Genomic DNA, 22,639 nt, shown 5'->3' on the forward strand with positions numbered 1-22,639 from the left:
ATAAACCATTCTAGCAGAAACAAACTCCATAATTCATTGCTATTTCAATTAGTAAATTGTGCCTGCTATTTCTCTTAAAGAAAAAAATAAATAAAGTTTAGCTGATGCGACTGGTTGTTAATGTCTTTATAAGTTATTTAGTGAAGCAGACTGAGGAGATGTAAACTTCAGGCAGGCATGTAAAAGTAGTACAAGTACTTCAAATAAAGCAAAAGGTCTTTTGCTCCATCAGGACTTGTTTGTTGCTCAACATCTGAGTCTTCCACTGAGTGACATTTGATAATGTCTATGGGCTTGAAGGTTCTGATTTGACTTTCAGCAGCTACATGATCCCAGCAAAGAACAAAAAATTTAATTTGCACTCATGTATCATGGAATCACTAAGTTTGGAAGTTGGAAAATCAAGTCTAAACTTTTGTTCTAGGAGAAAGTATCAAACACCTAAAGATCCAAGTTGGCCATGTTTTATTTAAAACATCCTGTGGGGATTTTTATTGCACAGTGAAAGGGAGGAGAGATGCACAGACGAGCTAAGCATACTAAACAAAAGGGTGGACTGGTTTGCACCACTAAACTATGGTTTAGTGAAAATATTTGAACATGCAGGCTCCTGGAGAGGAATGTGCATCCTCTTTGCTCCTCCCCAATCTTTCTTGCTACTGTGCTGAGCTAAGCCATCGTTTGACTTAACATGTCATCCAAACTGGGGCTCATGTCATTCAAAGTGGGGCTCTTCTCACTAACCATGAGCTGTAGACGGTTCAGAAACTCCAGTTGGTGCAGAATTCGGTGGCCAGATTGCTCACCAGGACAAGTGGGTTTGAGTATGTTACACCAATCATGACCCAACTTCACTGGCTGCTAATTTGTTTCTGGGCCCAATTCAAAGTGCTGGTTTTGACCTGTAAAGCCTTAATGGCATACGACTGCAATACCTCAAGGGCCACCTCTCCCCATAGAAACTGACCCAGACCCTGCAATTATCATCTGAGGCCCTTCTTTGGGTGCCTCTGCCAGGAGCGGTCTGGAGGGTGGCAACATAGGAACGGGCCTTTTCTGTGATGGCTCTCCATTTGTTGAATGCTCTCTACAGGGAGGCTCGCCTGGCACCATCACTACATAACTTTAGGCACCAGGCAAAAATATTTTTCTTCAATCAGCTGTTTGGCTGATTAACATTCTATGGCTTTTTAAATGTGTCTGTGGGGAGGGGGGCATTATTGGTTTGTTTTGGTTTAGTTTTATTATGTATTTTGTGTTTTCATGTTGTGAACCGCCCTGTGATCCTTGGATCAAGGGCTATATACAAATTTAATAAAGAATAATAATTGTCTCCTTCAGAAGAGACTATCCGCCTGAATGCTTGAAGTCTGGGGTTGCTCCTGAGCCATCATTATTACTCCATGTATTCTCTGTCTCTCTCTTTCCATTCTGAGACTTAGTCTAAGATAATAAATCCCCAGGCCATATAGATGAATTCTGATTAAGTCAAAGAGCACACTATTTTATAAATGCATTGTATTTCCTGAATATTAATAGGTTCAGCAATTTCTTCCAACAGAGATTTTGTGGAAGAAAAGCTTGGGAATAAATACGTGGCAGGAAGATCTCTGGATTTTGCAACATCATTTGAGGAGTCTGGACCTTCAACCCCAATGTTCTTTATCCTCTCACCTGGAGTTGACCCTCTGAAGGATGTAGAGAAGCTTGGTAAATAAATTGTGTCTGTGAAATTGCATCAGTTAAACCAAACCCATGGCAATGTGCTAGCTACAGCAGGGAAAGAAGGAAGCCTTCTCTGGTGGGACAGTCTTTACTCTTGGGAAACCATCTCCCCTTGGCAGCAGATAGGGTCTGCTTGTTTGGCTTGCATAGAAGAAGCAAAGTTTTAGCAGCACTGCTGTAGAAACTTAAAGCTTACACTTTCATTTCCGCTTTATTTCATCTCCTCCCTCCTTTCCTTAAGGTCTTTCTTACTTTCTGCTCTTCTTAGTTATGGCCCAGTCAAGCAGCAAATGCCTCTTGTTGGACTAGTTTACCAGATCTTCTCAACTTGCTGGCATCTACTACACTTTGGACTTCCTCCACCTGATTGACACTAAAGCACAGCAGTCTGGCTTCCTTAGGAACATAGGAAGCTGTCTTATGCTGAGTCAGACCTTTGTCCATCTAGCTCACTTTTGCCTACATTGATTGACAGTGGCTATCCAGGATTTCAGGCAGGTGTCTCTCCCAGCCTTACCCGGATATGCTGGGAATTGTTCCTTCTGCATGAAAAGCATGTGCTCTGTCACTGAACTGCATCCCTTCCAAGTTGTTCCTTCCAGCTTCCATGTATCCCAGCTGCTTTAGTAGCCACTAGGACAAGCTTGTGTTGAAATTGTCCTTCAAATCGCCCCATATACAAATGGATCCAGATGTCATCTTGATCGATTTATAGCATAAGCCGATTTAAAGGGCTGCAGATTGCAAGCAGAACTGAAGCAGGAGTAGACTGTGCCCACCTCAGATTTAGTTCAAGCAGGGGTCTTCACATGATTGGCATCCTTGCTTCAGATTCTTGTCCATCCCTATGAAGTGCATGAAGCATGATTATTTTCATGCAGTGAACTGGAGAGAAGGATTTTATCCAGTCCTAAAGGCCCAGTCTGGAGACTTGAGGGAAGGGATTCTATCAACAGACCTTGGATATAACAGCCTGTGTGTGTGCAAAACACACAGCAGTTCGGTGCCATATTCATAACCATGAGTATTGTAATCCTTCCTTTTATCTCTGTTGTTTATTCAACTTGCAACTTCAGTGCCTTTGAGAGAGGAAAAGCACAGTTTCTGTGCCAAGCAGTGGTGCCAGAATTCTGCCTTAGGTGTTTGCATATGCAAATCAGAATGCTCAGCATACAAATAGGTTTGCATTACAAATCCTTGCAGTTGTCTGTTTTATGTGTGAAAATGCCCTATGGCACATTCCCATTATTTCCCAGGTACAGTGTAGATCCACACTTAAGAGTTTGATTTTGATGGGAGCGTTTATTATTCAACTACAAAAGAGAAATTTAGCTGTTTGTCATTTCAATCTCAGGAGCCTAATGCACGTTGATTGGGTTGCCACAGCCTATATATATCATGGGTATGTGTGGGTGCTGCTCTTTCCGGCCCATCTTGATGATAGCTTGAAGAGCAAGCCTTAAATATGTGGCTGGCTACAGCATATGTTTACAGAGCAGTCGTGTCAGCTACCTTCTCTACCTTTTATAGCTAACGGGATTCTTCCATTCCACCAGCTCATCTTCAGTAAGGTTCTTAAGTTAAGCTGAAGATAACAGAAAGTGACTTGGGTGCTTTTAACGGCCCTAGCCCCCTATGTACCCTGCATGGGACCCTGGGCTGGTGTGTGTGTTTTCGTAGGTACTATGGCTTTTTAAGATCAAGTTTGAGGGTTCTTCCAGACAAGGGTTGATATGTTGCAAATAGGTCATTCAGACCTGATTTTTCTGTGTGTGCAACTGGCACACGAGAGTCCACATGTGCAGCTCCATAGCTATAACCATTGTTTCCCATCCACATCAATGGGCAGCCATTGATAGAATGTTTCCATGCTGTGTGTTCTGGCTCTTCCCCTGAATGACTTCTTCTGTGCCCTTGATTACATTTTCCTCTTCTGGACATTCACACGAACATTTCTGTGTGCCAGTGTGGTGTAGTGGTTAAGAGCGGTAGTCTCGTAATCAGGGGAACCGGGTTCGCTCCTCCACATGCAGCTGCTGGGTGACCTTGGGCCAGTCACACTTCTTTGAAGTCTCTCAGCCCCACTCACCTCACAGAGTGTTTGTTGTGGGGGAGGAAGGGAAAGGAGAATGTCAGCCGCTTTGAGACTCCTTAAAGGGAGTGAAAGGCGGGAAATCAAATCCAAACTCTTCTTCTTCTTCTTCTAATGCCCCCACACTTTTAATTCCCCCACTCATCCTCCCTGTGGATGTTTGTGTGTATTTGGGAGTGGGGTAACATCCACATCCCTTTGGTTTTGTTAAAAAAAAAAAGTTTTAATACCAAGGTATTGTGCAAGGCTTACATTTAGCTGTGCTGAAATTCTGATAAAGATGAGAAGTTTTGCATAATACCTCACTATTAAAAATGTAAAGTCCCAACAACTGTTATGTTCTTGGTCCTCAAAGTAGTGCCCCACATGTGCACATAGCTTCTCCAAACTGGGTTGTTGAAATAACAGCATGCCTTTGGCAATCAGTGGAAATAGGCTTGCGCACAGTGCTCAGATGATGAGCATGTGGAAGTTGGGGTGTGGCAATAAAGGAAAGCCACAGAAACATGACCCCACACACCACAAACTTCTAAAGGAAAAAAAATATGGACTAGCTTCTACACCAATGGTGACTGCGGATGCTCATTGGGTTATTTTTACTTACTGGATTTTCCATGGTAACATGAAATCCTAGGTTAAATGTAAGAAAAGGAAGGGCTGATAATGTGATGATGGTGTCATGTAGATGGTGCAATAAACTTGTGCACATGCGTAGCACTGATTCTACCATAAACGTCCATCAAGAAGCACCCTGAGATCAAGATGTGATGCTGTGTGCTTCATTGTGCTGAAAAAACTTACTTTCCTCTTTCAGGGAAGAAACTTGGCTACACCTTTAACAACAGGAATTTCCACAATGTGTCGCTTGGACAAGGCCAGGAGGTAGTGGCTGAGAAAGCCTTGGACTTTGCTGCAGCAGAGGGACATTGGGTTATCTTGCAGGTATAATCTCTCTTTCTTTTGAGGAAAACCACTCCTTGCTTCTGAGTCAACTGCTGCAGAAACAGGTTAAATCAGCAGCAACTGATGATTGGTTTTGAAGTAGGGAACAGGCTGGCAGTATAAGTCAGCTGCTTTTCAGTAAGGCCAAATACATTGAGCTTAGTCACTGTTGCAGCTTGCAGATTTTGTGTGGGTTTTCACTGAAATGGCAGCAAGACCATGTCTGGTGACATCTCTCATGGGTGCACAGCTGACCCTTTGAGCACAGTACCAAGGTGTGTGTTTGTTTCATGTTCTGTGAACCTGGTCCCTGTAGTCCTCCAGATGTTGTTGAACTGCAACGTACATCATTCCCCATCATAGGCCGTGCTGTCTTGGGGCTTAAGTGAGCTGGAATCCAACAATCTCTGGAGGGGCTGTAGGTTCCTCAGGCTTGCCCTAAATGCTTACTGCAGAGTTCAGTTTTGTTATAGACAGATATGCCTGTTGTCAGTTCAAGGGTTGCAAGTCCTAATGGCCACTGCTGTGTGCACTGTGTAAGAGTGTATATGAACACCCACCCCCACCTGTACCAGCATGGCCTTAAATTGCGCACCAAGAAAATACGGAGTCTGCAGTATCTGTATGCAAATTGAGCTCATTTGCATATCTGTACTTATTTTTCATAGCTGCTGTTCTTGCTGGGCATGGGGAGGAGCAATAAGGTGTGTAGCACTGAAGCCCCATCCTCTGGCAACTGGAAACCCTGCTCTGCAGCCTCTCCAGCTCTTGGTGTTTAGTCAGGCGATGCCACTTATTCCCAGAGCTCTAGAGGGTAGACACTTGCTCAGGATGTCGAATTCTCTTACAAGTACCAATTTCTACACTTGCACTACTCCAAAACGAGTTGCCACCTTTTCCTGAGCTTTCCACTGCTCACTTGAAGGTGCCAATTCATTTGAATGTCTCGGATTTTTAAAGTAAAAGCCAAAGGCAAAATCAGTCATTTTTGCCCAACAACTGCAAGGACAGCTTGCCAATTAACAGTATTTTGACAATGTTTGAAAGGTGTTTTAGGCAAGATACTTGCAGCAGGATACTCTTCCTGGGCAAAAGACCCCTTTCAAACAAGATTCTCACCCACAGAAAACTTTGCATTTCCCTACCCACTAAGCACCAGAGGAGCAGTAGTTAAAGAATGCACATTTTGCTGGTGTTCGTGGATGTCTGGTCGCATGACATACATGGGATCCAGCTGCTATATGACAGTGTAGAAAGTTGGGTACTTAATTTAATGCAGGGCTTCCAGAATACTTTGCTCAGTCTAAAATGCCTAGTACCACCATGGAGCTACTTCCTGCCTGTCCCCTCCCCTGCCCAGGCTCTTCCACTGGGGAATCTGAGGAATCTGATGCAAGGTACCTGGGGGTGCCAGCCCTCATGTTAGTTCTTGCAAAAAATGCCTCACTGTCCTTAAAAGGGCAGCTTGTTTCATAAGTTCAATTGTAACCAGATAAACAGTATGCAAATTCTAATCCCTTTCTCTAGCTGTTTGCCCAGGTTTGAGGAACTCAGGCATCTCCTCAGTGCCTTGTTTCCTCTGTTTGCAAAGTGTGGATGATTTGATCACTGGTGCACTTTCCAGACTGCATTTCTCTTCCAGCCCAGCAGGCTCAGCAGAGATGGTAAATGAGATGGAAAGGTGCTGTATATGCTGTCAGTGTTGTGATTACTGATAGATTTAAACCTGGATTACACTGAGCCAGGGATTTGTGGTTTTACTTCAAAGTTTGTTCTGGGCTTGACTTGGTGTTGAGAAGAGAGGAGGAATGGAATCCTGTAAATGTGACCATTCAAAGTTGTTGTTTTTTTATTTGCTGAGAGATTGCTTCCTATTAATATTTGACTTCCGAAACTATGAGGGGCTAGAGTTGCCCAAGGAATTGTGATCCCTTGAACACAGGTGGCAGCAAGGCAGCTATTTTTCTTTCTTCAAGGTTTGTGTTCTCTCTTAAAGTATCTGTTATATGGCTGCAGTTTCTCTTCATATTTCCTTGGTTCTTCAGCTTCTGCTGGGAAGTGTTAAACATAATGTTAAACCACCATCAATTAAATCATTATGTGCAAACCAATTTAACTATGTGATCTGTTTGCAGTAAAAAAAGCCAGCAATCTGAAGTCATTGATTTGTTGTTGGCTTTTGAATCTTGGATTCTTTTAACTATGGCTTCGTATTACAGAGAATTCTGTTGGACTCATGTTCTGCTTATGAGCATCTAGCTGGCCACTGTGAGAACAGCATGCTGGACTAGATGGCCCTTTGGCCTCACTCAGCAGGGCTTTTCTTATGTGTGAACTAGCACCCTTCCTTAACCAAGGTTTGTTTGACCACCACACTCCAGATGCTCACTAAATTACAAAGGCATGAGGCAATAGCAGCTGTAAAATGAAGCAAATTTTGGAGAAACGAGCATGGATTGTTTGTTCGTCTGTGGGAACGCTTGTGTTTACTCATGGTTTGTTAAACAAGCAATGGCTTAGAGTTATGTGCAAACCAGATGAATGTGTATATGCTGCTCACAAATACAGAGTAGGGTCCTAACTCCCATGTTGCAGCTGGTGCTGGAGACTGAACACTTACTTGTCAACGTAGTTTTTTTAAGATTAGAAAAAGAGTTTGGATTTGATATCCCGCCTTTCACTCCCTTTAAGGAGTCTCAAAGCGGCTAACATTCTCCTTTCCCTTTCTCCCCCACAACAAACACTCTGTGAGGTGAGTGGGGCTGAGAGACTTCAAAGAAGTGTGACTGGCCCAAGGTCACCCAGCAGCTGCATGTGGAGGAGCAGAGATGTGAACCCGGTTCCCCAGATTATGAGACTACCGCTCTTAACCACTACACCACAATACATTTCCTCTTTTAGAGAATTCAAAAGAAGTGGAGGCTCATCTTATGCTCTTATGTCAACTTTTACACAAAAAGGGTCCCCACTGTAAATTTCAATAAAGTATGATAAACAATGAAAACAACAATCAATACTGAAAACAGTCAGTTCCTTCACAGAAGAAGAAAAAGCAGTAAGAAAACACAACAAATGTCCATAGTTGAACAGGAAAGCTGGTTTCAACTAGCCCAGTGTGCCAGCAGAAGCCAGTGCAGGGACTTCCTCTAGCATAGAGGGAGTTTCCCCTCTCCTCCCCACCATACCCCATCTGCACCTCTCCCCAAATCTGCTCTGTGGAGGGTCAGGAGAACTCCCAGGAGAGAGTGCAGGAAGAGGGGAGCGGGGAATGCTTGCACTGATGGAATGACTATATTAATGTGCTGTTGAATTCCACCCAAAGTCTGTAACTCTGATTCTTCAAGCCCACCCAGGGCTGGCTGTGACTGTGGGCAGGATTCCTGCATTGCAGGGGTTGGACTAGAGGACTCTTGGAGTCCCTTCTATGCTTCCTCATGCCCCCACCTTACCTAATATGGTTGAGCTTTCATCTTGTGCCCTGCAGCTGCTGTCTGATAAGGAAGAAGCAGTATTTGTCCCCATTAACATTCTGCATTCATGTAGAGTACCTTGAGAGAGATGCCATAGCTAGGCTTCCATAGCTGTTTGCTGTTAGGGTGGTGGGGTACGTGAAGCCTGATGCTGCACATGTGATACCACTGATGCCACACTTAGCTCTTGGCCTAAACTTTTTCTCCTTTAAACCCCGACTCCAGAAAAAGCACTGTCGTAACTTCTGCAAAGTAAAGCAAATACCTTGGTTTGTATCCCATTTTTTACCAGGAAAAGTCCAGACGTGAGCTCGTCCTAATTTAACCACAGTCTTTATCCATTAGTCAGAATGTCACCACCTTCACTCACTTGATTGACTTAATTGAATTCCTGAGTGCCTTTTCATTTTCATACATTGTTGCTTCACTGAGCTGGGTTCATGTACTAAATTAAATAACAATGAGCTGCTCAACCAGAGCAATGCACTGATCAAAAGCTTGGCAGAGATTTCCTTATTGCATGTTAAATAATTGGATTACATGTCAAACACTTGGGGTGGAGGGTAAGGAGTTTTTTTTACGCAAACAAGCCAAGGCAGAACTGTTGTGTACCATGTGCTATGTGCTTAAAAAAAACAACCCACCACCAACAATTACCTTCAAGGTAACCTTGGGTTCATTGCCAACCAAATTAGAATTCCTTGATGTGTAGAAATTAGTCAGATTAAATGCATTTGCACATATGTGCATGTGCTTATTTTGCATAATTTATTCTGCTTCTGCCAACTACTGGGCAGGATAGCGAGCCATGCTTTGGAAACTGATCTGAGCCTCTGAAACTTCACATATATGCTAATAGGGTCTGAACTGCCAATGACTGACTCAGAAAGAGATCTTGGGTGGATGGGGATCATACAAATGCTTAATGGAGGCTGGGGGAAGCAGCTCAGTGAAAACGCTGAACCCAGTGTATAGCAGCTGTGGAAAAAGACAAATTCCACGCTAGGGATCCTTAACAAATGGATGGAAAATAAAGCTGCAATTATCACAACATATATCTGTAGAGAAGCAACACTTGTGCTCAGCTCTAGTCACCCCATCTCAAAAAGGTGCATAAAATTATGTATATTGCAGACAAAGTGGATAAGAAAGTGGAAAAACTTATTCCTCTTTCATAACACTAGAACCTGGGGTCATCAAGTGAAATTGAATGTTGGAAGATTCAGAACAGAGAAAAGGAAGTACAGGCAACCCACAGCTTTGTTTGGGTGGTGAATGAATGAATGAGTGAGTGAGTGAGTGAGTAAATAAATAAATAAATAAATAAAGGGCAGAGAAAACCCAATCTTTGTTTATTTATTTCCACCCTCCTACAGCTGTGATTGTGGGCTTACCCAGCTTTGGGAAGGCGGTGTGAGGGCTCTGGCAGCATCCCAGAGCCCTTGCAATGCCTTCCCAAAGCTGGGTATGCAAGGCACTGGCTTTTGAGAAGGCAGCAGGAGGGCTGTAGGAACCTGCCAAAGTCCTTGCACCAGCTTCCCAAAGCCAGGTAAGCAGCTCTACCACTTTGTGGCAGGGGGAAGGGCAGTTCTAGGGATTCCTAGCTTTATGCATTTTCGCATTTATATGTGGACCCCCAGATATGAACCTTCACATAAGATGCGAGTTACCTGTACTTCAAGAAGCACATAGCAAAAGTACAAGAAGTTGTAATGATGACCACCAGCTTGGATTGCTTTAAAATGAATTTAGACCTATTTGTTGAGGATAAGCCTATAAACAGATAACAACCACGATGCCTATGTTTTACCTATTTACTGCCGCTAAATACCAGTTGCTGGGAATCACATTTGTCTAAACCCCTTTTAGAGTCATCTAAGCTGGTGGCCATCATTTCTATTGACTTCCATAGTTTAAGTGTAAGGAAGTTATTTTCTCCCACTTCAGCTCCCAATTTAGCTTCATTGCATGACCCTGGGTTCCAGTATTATCTCCACACCAAGCTTAATTTCATACTCCTCTCTACTTACTTGCATTTTTCTCTCTACAAAAAGAGCCCCAAATGCTGTAGCCTTATCTCATAGTGGAGTTGATTCAGACCCCCGATTGCTTTGGTTGCCCTTTTTCTGCACCTTTTCCAGCTCTGCAATATACTTTTTGAGATGCCAGCAAGAACCAATCTGTCTGCCACGGCTGACTGCACAGCGTCTTCAGCAAGGCCTTCCAGTCAGATATCGGAGGCCTCAAAAGTTTCGCTTTGATGTTACCCTGCCGATTTGCAGAATGGGTTCCTTCCACCTTTGTGACACACCTTGGGAAGATGGTCCTGGAAAAGTGTCTGTAAAATGGGGAAGAGAACCTCCTGGTACTTTTACAGTATACCTCTGCTGAGTGGTGTGGGAGAGAATCTGTGGTGAACTAAATTGCTGGTTTGTACGGTACTATTTCCAGGAGTTACCATAGCAACGCCTACGTCTTTATGATCCATGTTTTACCTTGTAAGATGTAAAAGCTTAAAGATGTTTGGGAATCTTCTTTTTTTTTTTAAGGAAAATTCAAACACCTACACATATTGTTGGTGTGTGTGTGTGTGTTGTTATCCATCCTTGGACTCTTTCCCAATCTGTTACATATGCATCCTCGTTCCTTTGATTGCTATATACAATCTGTCTCCCTGACAGGAGCATGCACACATATGCTCACACTCCTACTCACACCCGTAGCGCTGCACAAATGGCAGTTTCAATTTTCGAAAGGTGTGTGTATATGCACATTTTGTCGTAATTTGCAAAACCCAAAGTCCAGAACGGGTGATGAAAATACCTTTACTGAAAAAGCACAAGGTACTTCTGCTGAATCATAACATAAACATGGCATCCAGAAGGAGCAGCCCTGCATAAAAAATGGCAAGGAACTCCTGTGGGTTGCTTCATTACCAAGCCCACCTTTCCATTGCATGCAGCACATTTCAAGCCTTAGATGGATTAGGAAATCCACTGTGCTTTCGGAAATAAGATGAAGGGAGGGGGCGTAGGCTACTGCCTTCAGCCTGAAATACCCTCTTTTCTGAGAACATATCTGAGATTTTAATCCCCCCTCATCCAATAAAAGAAGACAGCTTTGCAGAATTAAATACCCTCCCCAGTTTTGTTGACATTACCCCAGGACCTTGAGATAACCCTAGGTCTGGGGCAATGCAAAGGATGCAGAATGTTGGTCAGGCTGCCAACAGCTGCTGCTGCTGCCTCTTGTAGGAGCGATTGGGGAGGACCTTCATAGGGGAAAGTACACCTGCCCACCACTATGCCCCAAGGAGCTGTTGGGAGAACTACTCTTCCTCCTGGAGAAGTTTAGTGATATGGTCCTCTTGCCTGGTTTCTCTGGCTACAAATAGAGCAGAGAATTTTGAGAGGCCATTTGCACGCAGCTCTCTGTTTATCAGCTACGGACAGGAAAAGAACCTTTGGTGCTTGTGGATCACGATCTTGCCTTTACTGACACAACACTGTGTTGGGGGATAAGACAGAAAGTAAGGGGCCACATATTACAAAGCATTTCTCTGAAAGAAAATAGAATGCTAAAACAGCGTGATCCCATGCAACTTCCTCCAAACTACCGTATTTTTTGCTATATAAGACACACCAGACCATTAGAAGCACCTGGTTTTTGGAGGAGGAAAACAGGAAAAAAAATATTCTGAATCCCAGAAGCCAGAACAGCAAGAGAGATCTGGCTTCTGGGATAGCCTCTTGCTGTCCTGGCTTATGGGATAGCTGCGCACAGCTTCTTCCGGGCAGGGGGATGAAGGCTCCCCCTGCCCAGAAGAGGCTGCGCGCGGCTAAGGCAAAAGGCTCCCCCAAGAGCCGCGCTCCCTTTAAAGAGCTGCGTGGAGCATGTGTGCGGCTCTTGGGGGCTTTTCCCCGAGAAGGGCAGCCCTTCTCCCTCCTCGGGGAAAAGCCCCCAAGAGCCACACACACGCTCCACGTGGATCTTTAAAGGGAGCGCTGAGCAGAGCCTCCCACCTGCATTCGCTCCATAAGACGCACACACATTTCCCCTTACTTTTTAGGAGGGGAAAAAGTGTGTCTTATAGAGCAAAAAATACGGTAAGTCCCACTATCTTCAGCGGAGTTTACTCCCAGGGAAGTGTGTACAGGATTCTAGGCTTATGGGCAAGTTACTAAGACAAAAGTTGGTGAGACTTTTATCATCGGAAGATCTAAATAAAAGGGGCACCCAGCTAGAACAGTTTAATTTTAGGTGGTTTTACTACAAGAGCTTGGTAAAGTCCTTTGCAGCATCATAGGTCTTGTAGCCATTCAGGTTTAGGCCATTATTCTTCTACCAATCAGAACAAGGAAGTTCAGGAAGTTGAATTTTGCAAATTGATGGGGTTGATGTCATTACTGGTGTAAATGTAAAAGTGGCTGTAGTGGGGTTTTGAGATGTCTGTGCATGTATTGCATTTTGAGCAGCGACAAGCTGCAAGAGTAGTCTTGCTATCCAGACAGTTTTAATCAGCCACATCTCATCAAGGTAACTGAATAGAAATAAATAAATTAGCACCTAAATGCAATGGGAAGAAAAAGCAACAGCTGTTGCCATATCCTTACAGCAAAAGGTGCAGTCCTGAGACTGCATATTACACAACAGCCAAAAGGTTCAATCTCCTAAAGAATCCATCTTCATCATGCTCTGTGGGGAGTGCCTGTTCTGTTCTGTCAAATTTTATCCATAGAAATGTGGGGTCTTTTTACACTATCCTGCTTGTACCTGAATCTCTCATGTCTGGATGAGTTACTGCATGGAGAGCAGTATAAGGTGCCTGCATTTCAGGGCTCTGTGGGAGCTGCTTTGAAGCTTCAGTTGAAGTGAAAAAGACCTTGCAGTGCTGTCAAATTTCACAGCAGTGTTCCATTTGCTTCATAAATGTTTTCTGTGCTATTCTTCCTGCTCCAGTTGTCTTTAATTGATCCAGTGCACCCAGTCCTGGGTTCATGCCCAGGATTCAGTCATGTGAACTGGCTGTGTATCCAGGCAGCGCACATGGTGAAGTACTTTGTAAAACTCTGCTCCTATATGCACTGATTTATGCGTGCGGCATACACCCACATTTTTACTGAGCCACTGCTGAACATATTTGTGCAGCATTGGATGCTTCTATGGTGGCATAGCAACATTTGGAGTTTGCATAGAAAAAAATGATATCCAGGCCTACAAGGAACAAACTGGTGTTGTATTATGCACACACACACACACACACACACAGAGAGAGAGAGAGAGAATGAGAGCGAGAGAGAGCTACTTTACACTCTACCCATGTGTCAGTGTTATCCCAAGATGGTGAATCAGTAAGAGGGTTGTTAACCTCTGGAAGGATCTGGGATCACCCTAACTAATTTTGGAGTGTTTGTACCTCTATTGCTAGACAAGAGCCAGGAATGGTGTCTTTTTCTGTTCCTGTCCAGCTTTCCATTATCATGTTGTTATTTATTTCATTTGCTCTGTGGATACATGTGTTGCACATTCATGCATGCTGAGCAGGGAGAGAGGTGGAGAAGTGATATGTGTGTGTGTGTCCACATATGCATTCCTGCACAGTTGCATTATTTTTATTTATTCTGTCTCCCTGGTGCAATACAATGACAATATTAAAGTACCAAGAGTAAAACAATTAAAACACACAAAGTGCACATTACAATTCACTTGAAAACAACAGAATAACCTCTTATTTATCTTTATGCATAAACTTAGATCCCAGTTCTCCCTCTCCAACATGGAGTCTTCCAAAGCAGCTTACATAAGTGAGGCAGCCAATAAAGCACTGCCTTTAAGTATTAGAACCAGAAATTCAGCAAGTGGATCTCCTGACAGATGTGCTGCATTGTACATTGGACTGTTTCCCAGCTATCATCTACAGTTTCTACCCCTTCCATCCCAATCCTCTACTCTATCCAGTTGTTGTTTTTTGTTTTGTTTTTAAAAATCAAACTTTTAAGTATACAGTATCTGCGAAATGGCAGATATGCCAGCTTGATAATTTATAACAGCAGGTTCCCTATCCTCCTAGACGCCCCCACCTTTCTCTTTGCTTTTATGTCTTCATTCATCAATATGGCCTTTGATGAAATCTTTAACAAGAGAGTGACCATCAGCTGGCAGCTGGCACAACTAGCCTGAAATTAACCAGTTTTTTTTAAAAAAAAACAAAGGCACCTACACTGTTGTTGAGCACAATGTGAAATGTGATTTTCTGGGAACTGGCTCAGATTTCAAGGGTGAGTTATTTGATTGGAAATTATCAAGCAGTGTCATTTCAGTTGTATATACAGGAACTTTGTTTTGTCTGGAAGAAATAGCGTCACTTCACCAGCAGTACACTATTCTAACAAATGGAATAACATCATCCCTAAGAAAACAAACACACTGAGCTGTTTCCTTAATTGCTAGTTATTTGTCCTGATTATTTTGCATTTCAAAGTGTATAAAATCCACATCCTTTTATGTGCAGCTAATGTCTGTGGAAGTGAATTACAGTGCTGAGGGTTATTAGGCAATGTATTTTCTTGTGAAGCTGCGGGGGAGGGGGAATGGAGCACATTCCACCTCCTGGAAGGGGTCTGTGTGATGTCTGTTCAAACCAGCTGCAGTAATAACCCCCTTTTCTCCTGCTAGAACATCCACCTGGTGGCCAAGTGGCTGAGTTCCTTGGAGAAGAAGCTAGAGCAGCACAGTGAAGGCAGTCACCCTGCATTTCGTGTCTTCATTAGTGCAGAGCCTGCGGCTTCACCTGAAGGCCACATCATACCACAGGGCATCCTCGAGAACTCCATCAAAATCACCAATGAGCCCCCAACAGGAATGCATGCCAACCTCCACAAGGCTCTGGACAACTTCAACCAGGTATTGGCCCACTATCTCAGGGAGAATCTCAATGTTCTGCCACAACAGCCAGGAAGGAGATCAGCCTAGCAAGTAGCCAATGCACCCAGTGTGGCACGTATAGCTGTGCACTGAACTGGGAATGGCTTTACAGAGACTCACTGAGATAAAAACCAAGTGCCATGTTTCCACCGCTGTGTTGTGCTGCTGTGTGTGTCCTTGAGCGTTGCTAATTGGAGCCGACGTCTGTGTGAACTGGGGAAATTGCTAGTGTACTTTTGCAGTCTCCTTAAAGCTTTTCCTGTTCATACTTAGGCATTTTCTTGCATCCCTTAAAAAGGTCATTTGGTGCTCGTCACGCCATTACTGTGATGGTTTCCCATTGGCAGGGAGACCAGCAAGAACCCTCTGTGCAAGGCTGCTATGCCTTGATTGGCCATCCTGAGAAGGAGGACATGGGAGGGAGTGGGTCCCTTTGCCCATAGGTGTAAGCCAGCACTACCTAGGAAGCATTATCTGGGGCTTCACTCCCTTGGTGGAAAGATGTGTGTTGCTGAACTCTGATGATGGGCCTTGGCATTCCATTGCAGCATTCTCCTGGGTAAGAGCTGGAATCTGGGCAGATGCAGTTGGGTGAGGACCAATGCTGAAACTCTGGCTTATTTTGTTTTTATCTACTTTCATTCATAATCCCAGGCTCAGGAGAGAGGAGGGGGTGGAACTTTCAAGATTTCCTCATTCCCATCCTGCCTCTGCAAATCAGATAGTAATTAATGTTCTCGAAATGGCTGGATTATTACAAAATATATCTTATCCTCCAAATCCTGCTGTACGTGGGAGCAGTGGCTTCACACCTCATTTGGCTGCTTTGAGCTGCTGTTAGAACTAATGCAAGCAGCAGAGTCTCACAAAGAGCTTATTATTGTATCAATTTTATATAAAGACTGTGGTTTGGTATTGCATCAGCATCATGTTGCTGTTTTGGGTTTGCAGCTAGAGAGACATGTGCAGTCAAATAAGGACAGGGTGCATTTGTCTTAGAGCTGCCTTTCCCTTCCTTTTGCATCCTGAAGCTTGGAAAATTTGGGGAAAGAAGTCAATTCCTGCTTCTCTCGCTTAGTTACACTTTTAAACCCATGTGTCAAGAGTCCATGGACGCCGGCTGGCCCACCTGCTCTCTATTGTCCTGCAATTTGTCATAATGAGCCCAGGTGCACTGGCCATAACTCCAAGCCGCGGGCGTATTCTTTCTCTTTAATTCATGGGGTTAGTTTGAAGATGGCAGTATTGTTAGGCTGAAGGTCAAATGCAGAGGAGCCCTTTCTGTTGTTGGATGATTGATTCCATTGAAAGTGTGGTGACTAGATGTAGTAAACAGTAAAAGAATATGCCCTCTGAAGTCATCCAGACTGCAGCACATTATAAGGTGAAGTACAGAAACGGCCAAGATCTGCCACATCAGAAATGCTTATAAAACAGGAAAAGATGGGACAAGTGGGATTATGCTTTCTTATTCTACATAAGTTCTGGAAGCAAGCTTAAATATTTATTTATGTTTGGGATATTTTTAGTTGTGGATTTCATCAGATGTAAAGCACTTTGAAAAAATTAAAATGTTATTTACTTGGCCTGATAATAATACCGTATTGGCCCAAATATAAGCCACACCCAAATAGAAGCCACACCTTTAAAATTCAGGGGGTGGGGGGTGGGGTGGAGAAAAAACGACAATACCTGAATGTAAGCCATTCCCTGAAAATTCCACAGGCACTCACACCTATTCCGTTTTACCATATGTCTGTTTCAGCAGCGATATCGTAAAAGCCAGTTTTTGTAAGGTCACAAATTTAAGCCGCGCTTTAACTTTTCACAGGGACGCGGGTGGCGCTGTGGGTAAAACCTCAGTGCCTAGGACTTGCTGACCGTATGGTCGGCAGTTCGAATCCCCGCGGCTGGGTGAGCTCCCGTCATTCGGTCCCAGCTCCTGCCCACCTAGCAGTTCGAAAGCACTCTTAAGTGCAAGTAGATAAATAGGTACCGCTTTATAGTGGGAAGGTAAATGGCGTTTCCGTGTGCGGCGCTGGTGCTGGCTCGCCAGCTGCAGCTTCGTCACGCTGGCCACGTGACCCGGAAGTGTCTTCGGTCGGCGCCGGCTCACGGCCTCTAGAGCGAGATGAGCACGCAACCCTAGAGTCGGACATGACTGGCCCGTACGGGCAGGGGTGCCTTTACCTTTTACCTTAACTTTTCACAGTCAGAATTTGGTAAAAAAGTGAGGCTTATATTCAGGCCAATACTGTATCCCTCTCAAAGTAGAAAAAAATAATTAGATTACAAATAGGCTATATCCTAAAAAAATAGAATCCATAAAATGGATTAATGAAGAGGTGCAATTCTGGTAAGTCTAGGAAGTCAACTCTGACCCTCTTATAACCTCTCACACAAATAAATCTAACATAATTTTGGGGGGGAGTGGTACTTGGATAACCCAAGTCCAATGCTCCAGTGTGTATTTCTGTTTGGTAAATCTGCAGTTCATGAGACCCTTGCTGAGGACCTAGCATGGTGCTTACCAAGAAAACACCTATTTCTCTCTCTCTCTCTCCCCCCCCCCCCCCCGCTTTTGCCTTGCAGGACACCCTGGAGATGTGTGCCCGTGAGAATGAATTTAAGAGCATCCTTTTTTCCCTCTGCTACTTTCATGCTGTGGTAGCTGAAAGGCGCAAGTTTGGGCCGCAGGGCTGGAATCGTTCCTACCCCTTTAACACTGGGGACTTGACCATTTCAGTCAACGTTCTTTACAATTACTTGGAGGCTAGTTCAAAGGTGAGTGGCGTCATATCTTTCATACATTAACCTGTTCCTGGGTCTTTAATAGATATCAGTGGCCTTTTTTGGTTTTGGGGACTAATCTATTACTGTAGCTCCAAGCAAAGGGCACATCTTTCATCTTACAATCCCCATTCCAATGAACTTTTGTTTCTGGCCTGTGTGTGTCTCCACCATGGCATTTCTGAGAAAATATTTGGAAGTGTTTGGCTGCCAAGATAAATGTGTTCAGTCTAGGGAACTGGGAAAATCCTTGTTTTAAGTAGCAGTCCTCCCACCCTTTCTCCCTTCCCTTCCCTTCCCCTCACCATACATATACACATATACACACAGTCTGTTCTGCAGTCTGGGCTTCTCTGAGCGACTCTCTTGTGTACAGCATGGAGTGGTTTTTAACTGCTGTGTTACATTAAATTTGTTAGAAAAAATGTAACTAGTGACATGAAAGTATTTCCTGAGACTTAAGGTTTAAAAGGGTGCATGGTGCCTGTGCTCCTAGGAAGCAGCACCTCCTGCAACCTGTAGCCTGTGATTAGTCACAATGGTTGCATGCTGCCTCTGGGATGGTGCTTTTAATTACCAGGCGCTGGGGAACAACAGCAGTTGCCTTCCTGTGGAAAACAGGACTAGGTTGGCCTTTGGTCTTATCTGGTGCCTATTGTTGTTTAGGTTCCCTATGACGATTTGCGATACCTCTTTGGAGAGATCATGTATGGAGGACACATCACAGATGACTGGGACAGACGTCTCTGCAAGACCTACTTGGAAGAGTACATCAAGCCTGAAATGTTGGAGGGAGAATTCTTGCTCGCCCCAGGATTTCCCCTCCCAGGGAACATGGATTACAACAGCTATCACCAGGTATCCCTGCCGAACACTTTATTTATTTATTTATTTATTTATTTATTTATTTATCTATCTATCTTTCTTTCTTTCTTTCTGGTGGGTGGTTCTTTTTTAGCCAGTTGTTCACAATCTCCCCCAAAGAGCCCACTCTAATGATAAAGGTGACAGTGAACCCGGCACTCTTTCAGTTCATGCATTAATAGAAATTATTCTTTTGCCGACCACAGCAGACCTGATGGAAAGCTGCACCTCTTTGCTCGAAAGCATTTCTTACTTGGGAATCAGTCCTGCCGAACTTAGTGGAACTTATTTCAGAAGGAACAAGTAGAGGATAGCACTGTCACACACTTTGACAGTGCTGTTCATTATATTATTAATACTTTTGTTTATATACTTCTTCTGTCGGGCAGGGAGGGGGAAGTGCTAGCAAAAGGATATGAAGAGCAAGTCTTGTTTTATTTTAGAAGAAAATAAGTGAACTTGTGAGCACTTGTTGACAGTGGTGCTCCCAAGCTTGAGGTAGCCCAGGACAAGATGTGCACTAGGAGTTCCTCTGACTGCTCTGCCACCCTGCTTTCTCTTCTCCATGTGCTGCCTTGGTTGCTCATTTCCCCACCTACTCTTCTGCAACCAGCCTGGAATGGAAGAAAGAGATACCTTTTTCTTCCTTTCCCCCCCTCAAAATGAATGAAAGAAAAAAGCAACCCATTCCAGCTGTGACACCTAATGCCTAGTCAGTTCTTTTCCACCCATCACTTAAGAGGGGGTATGAAGAGGTCGGTTTGCTCTCTAGCGCACTCAAATACACCCCTGTGTAAAAAGTTGTTTTTTCCCAAAAGGAAGTAAAAGTCGTTGCAGTGACAGGTGCATTTTGAGGCTCTCTTTTTCTGCCCCAAAGTTCAGGGCTAACAGTGCCACTGTTCATTATCCATTTCCTAAAGGTAAAGGTAAAGCAACCCCTGACCATTAGGTCCAGTCGTGACCGACTCTGGGGTTGCGGCGCTCATCTCGCTTTATTGGCCGAGGGAGCCGGCGTACAGCTTCCAGGTCATGTGGCCAGCATGACTAAGCCGCTTCTGGCGAATCAGAGCAGCGCACTTAAACGCCGTTTACCTTACCGCCGGAGCAGTACCTATTTATCTACTTACACTTTGATGTGCTTTCGAACTGCTAGGTTGGCAGGAGCAGGGACCGAACAATGGGAGCTCACCCCGTTGCAGGGATTCGAACCGCCAACCTTTTGATCGGCAAGTCCTAGGCTCTGTGGTTTAACCCACAGCGCCACCCGCGTCCCATCCATTTCCTAGCTACAAGCTAAAACTGTTGCACCCAAAGGGCACACCAAACCAAGTTTAGAATTGGCTTCTTATTGGAAATTTGTAGCAAGGTTTGGGTATAATAGCTGCAAAACTTGGTTGGGCTGAGGCTGGTCTGATTTTTAATGCAGCATACCTGCAGCTCTAATGTTGTCTTCCTAATGGCTCACTAGCACTACAAATGAATCAGAGGCATGTGTCCTGTTAGTAGTATTGTGTGAGATGCCTGAAACCCTGCTGATAATCCTGATGTGATTTTCCTGCCCAGTACATAGACAGTACGTTGCCTGCTGAGTCTCCGTACCTTTATGGCCTCCACCCCAATGCAGAAATTGGATTCTTGACCCAAACCTCAGAAAAGCTCTTCCGCACTGTTTTGGAGCTGCAGCCCCGGGACACCAGCCTTGGAGAAGGTTCAGGGGCCACCCGGGAAGAGAAGGTGAGTCAACAGCAGATAGACAGTGCTTGATTTAGTTTCAGCAAGAATCCTGTTCAGTTTATGGGCAGTTCATACAGCCCAGTTTGCTTTCACTAGGCAGTAGGAACTGCCATTATTGATTCCAAAAGAGGTCCTGGAACTGTACAGTTCCAGTACAATATCCACAATGTTGTGGGCATTGTAGAAATAAATGGCTTATGACCTCTGCTGTCATTCAGAATTAATAATGGTGGAAATACACCATGGTTCTCATATAGAGGGGCCAGTATAATCCATTACATGCCTAGATTTGACTTCCTCCTAGAGATTAAAGCGGGAGACCATCCAGACAGTGGCGCTTCCCCTTTCTAGTTTGTAGTCGCAGTGTGCAACCCAGGAGGATGTCTTGGAAAAACCAGGCAGCTGCCATACAGATTGCAGAACTCTCTTTGGGTGATATGGATTCAAATCCCCACTTGGCCATGAAGCTCACAAGGTGATCTTGGGCCAGTCACTGCCTTTCAGCCTAACCTTCAGCCTCGCAGGGTTTTTGTGTGAAAAAGAGAGCGAATTTATGATATCTGGGTTTGAGGGCTGAAGAAAATATTGGTTTATAGAAAGTGGAGTTGTTGGGTGTTGTTTTGGTGTAGATGTTCTTTTCTATATATAGCGGACAGACAAAGAATTAGAAGGGTTTTTTCATATTTTTTTTACTAGTTTCATTCCCCTCTTTTTTTCTTTCATTTTTCATTTTTCCCTTCCTCCCCCCCCCCTTTTTTTGGTTTGAGTTTTTATTTAGATTAGTTTCTTAGATATTTGATATTAACCTTTGTATATTTTCTTTCAAACTTTAATAAAATGTATGGGGGGGGGAACCTACCTTACAGGGTTGTGGGGATTAAATGAGGAGGAAGGGGGAAACCACCTGTTCCACCTTGAGCTCCATGGAGAAAAAGGTGGGATTTAAATGCTAATAATAATAATAATAATAATAATAATAATAATAATATCATCGGTATACAAGAGCTGGAATATCCTAGATTAAGATCAACAAGGGAGATTTGGGGCGTTTTTTCAAGAAACTCTGATGCCTTCTTTACATAGTTTAAATCTGTAGAAGACTTCTCAGTAACAATAAAAACAAACATACCTATTTCCTCATGTTCTCTTAAGGGAAGCATTTACTTCATTAAACTCCAGTACATGCTTATAAGGTACAGGAAGGTCAATATTAAAAAGTTGGTTTATGAACACTTTTTTCTGGCTGCACTTCATGGACAGTTGAGGATCAGCCCCATTATTTCCTCCTCTTTACACTCAGAGGCTAAGATTAAAATGGTTAATCCCAATCTTGGGTTAATTAATTTTTGCATTTGTTGCTGCCAAGGCTGATCATCTTCTTGGCTTTCAAGTTCCTGTACACGTGGCTTCTTTTTCTAGGACCACGGCCAGAACCAGACACATGGTCTGGGCTTTTTGGTTAACTACTCAAGCGAATGCCTCACTCCGAGTGAAATAAGATCAAGTGTGCTGACATATTAAAAGGAGGAATGTGAATTGGCTGGCAGATTCCCTGCAATCCAGGCTTCATTTTTGTGCCTGTGATTTTATGGGTTATTGCAAGTTGGAGGCACACTTAACGTCATGGAGCAGAGAGACCTGAACCCATGGAAACAATTTCACCCTTGGGGAGGTGCAGCCCCACCCTCCACAATAAATGCCAGTGGTCTTGTTGCAATTACCTTTTTCTTCCCTTGGAATTTCTCTGCTGTTTCACCAGCAGAAGTGCCTCCAAATTTGAAATTCATTTTAAGTAAAATGTGGCAACAGTTAGGGGTGTGCTCAGCCTTCCTAAGAAATTTTCCCAGGCTTAGAGAAACTCTTTTGGCTTCCCTCTAAATGATTTTGTCTTTTATGGCTGAAGGAAGAACCCCAACTGTTACATCATATTTTGCTTAAATGCTGGTGATAATTCTGTTTGCCAGCCTACAGCAAAGGGAATCCTTGGAGTGTGCCAACTTACCTGCTGACCAAGATCTTTCTGATGTTAAGTTCTCCTCTCTTACTGCCCAGGAACCTTAACCCTCCACCTCCAGTTGTGGATGGAAATCTACCAGGG

The 22,639-nt window shown here is 43.8% G+C and overlaps 1 protein-coding gene across 4 annotated transcripts in view; it reads left to right on the forward strand.

Annotated features, from left to right (window-relative positions):
* Positions 1-22,639, forward strand: part of DNAH9 (dynein axonemal heavy chain 9) — a 183,395-nt gene that overhangs the window by 150,436 nt on the left and 10,320 nt on the right. For all 4 annotated transcript variants that reach the window (XM_083429627.1, XM_083429628.1, XM_083429630.1 and 1 more), the window contains 6 exons: positions 1,562-1,710; positions 4,632-4,759; positions 14,905-15,132; positions 17,746-17,937; positions 18,610-18,801; positions 20,371-20,541. In XM_083429627.1, coding sequence (XP_083285753.1) covers positions 1,562-1,710; positions 4,632-4,759; positions 14,905-15,132; positions 17,746-17,937; positions 18,610-18,801; positions 20,371-20,541 — 1,060 coding nt within the window. The remainder of the gene's footprint in view (positions 1-1,561; positions 1,711-4,631; positions 4,760-14,904; positions 15,133-17,745; positions 17,938-18,609; positions 18,802-20,370; positions 20,542-22,639) is intronic.

Source organism: Podarcis tiliguerta, assembly GCF_965153285.1.
Source record: "Podarcis tiliguerta genome assembly, chromosome: 2".
NCBI lineage: Eukaryota > Metazoa > Chordata > Lepidosauria > Squamata > Lacertidae > Podarcis > Podarcis tiliguerta.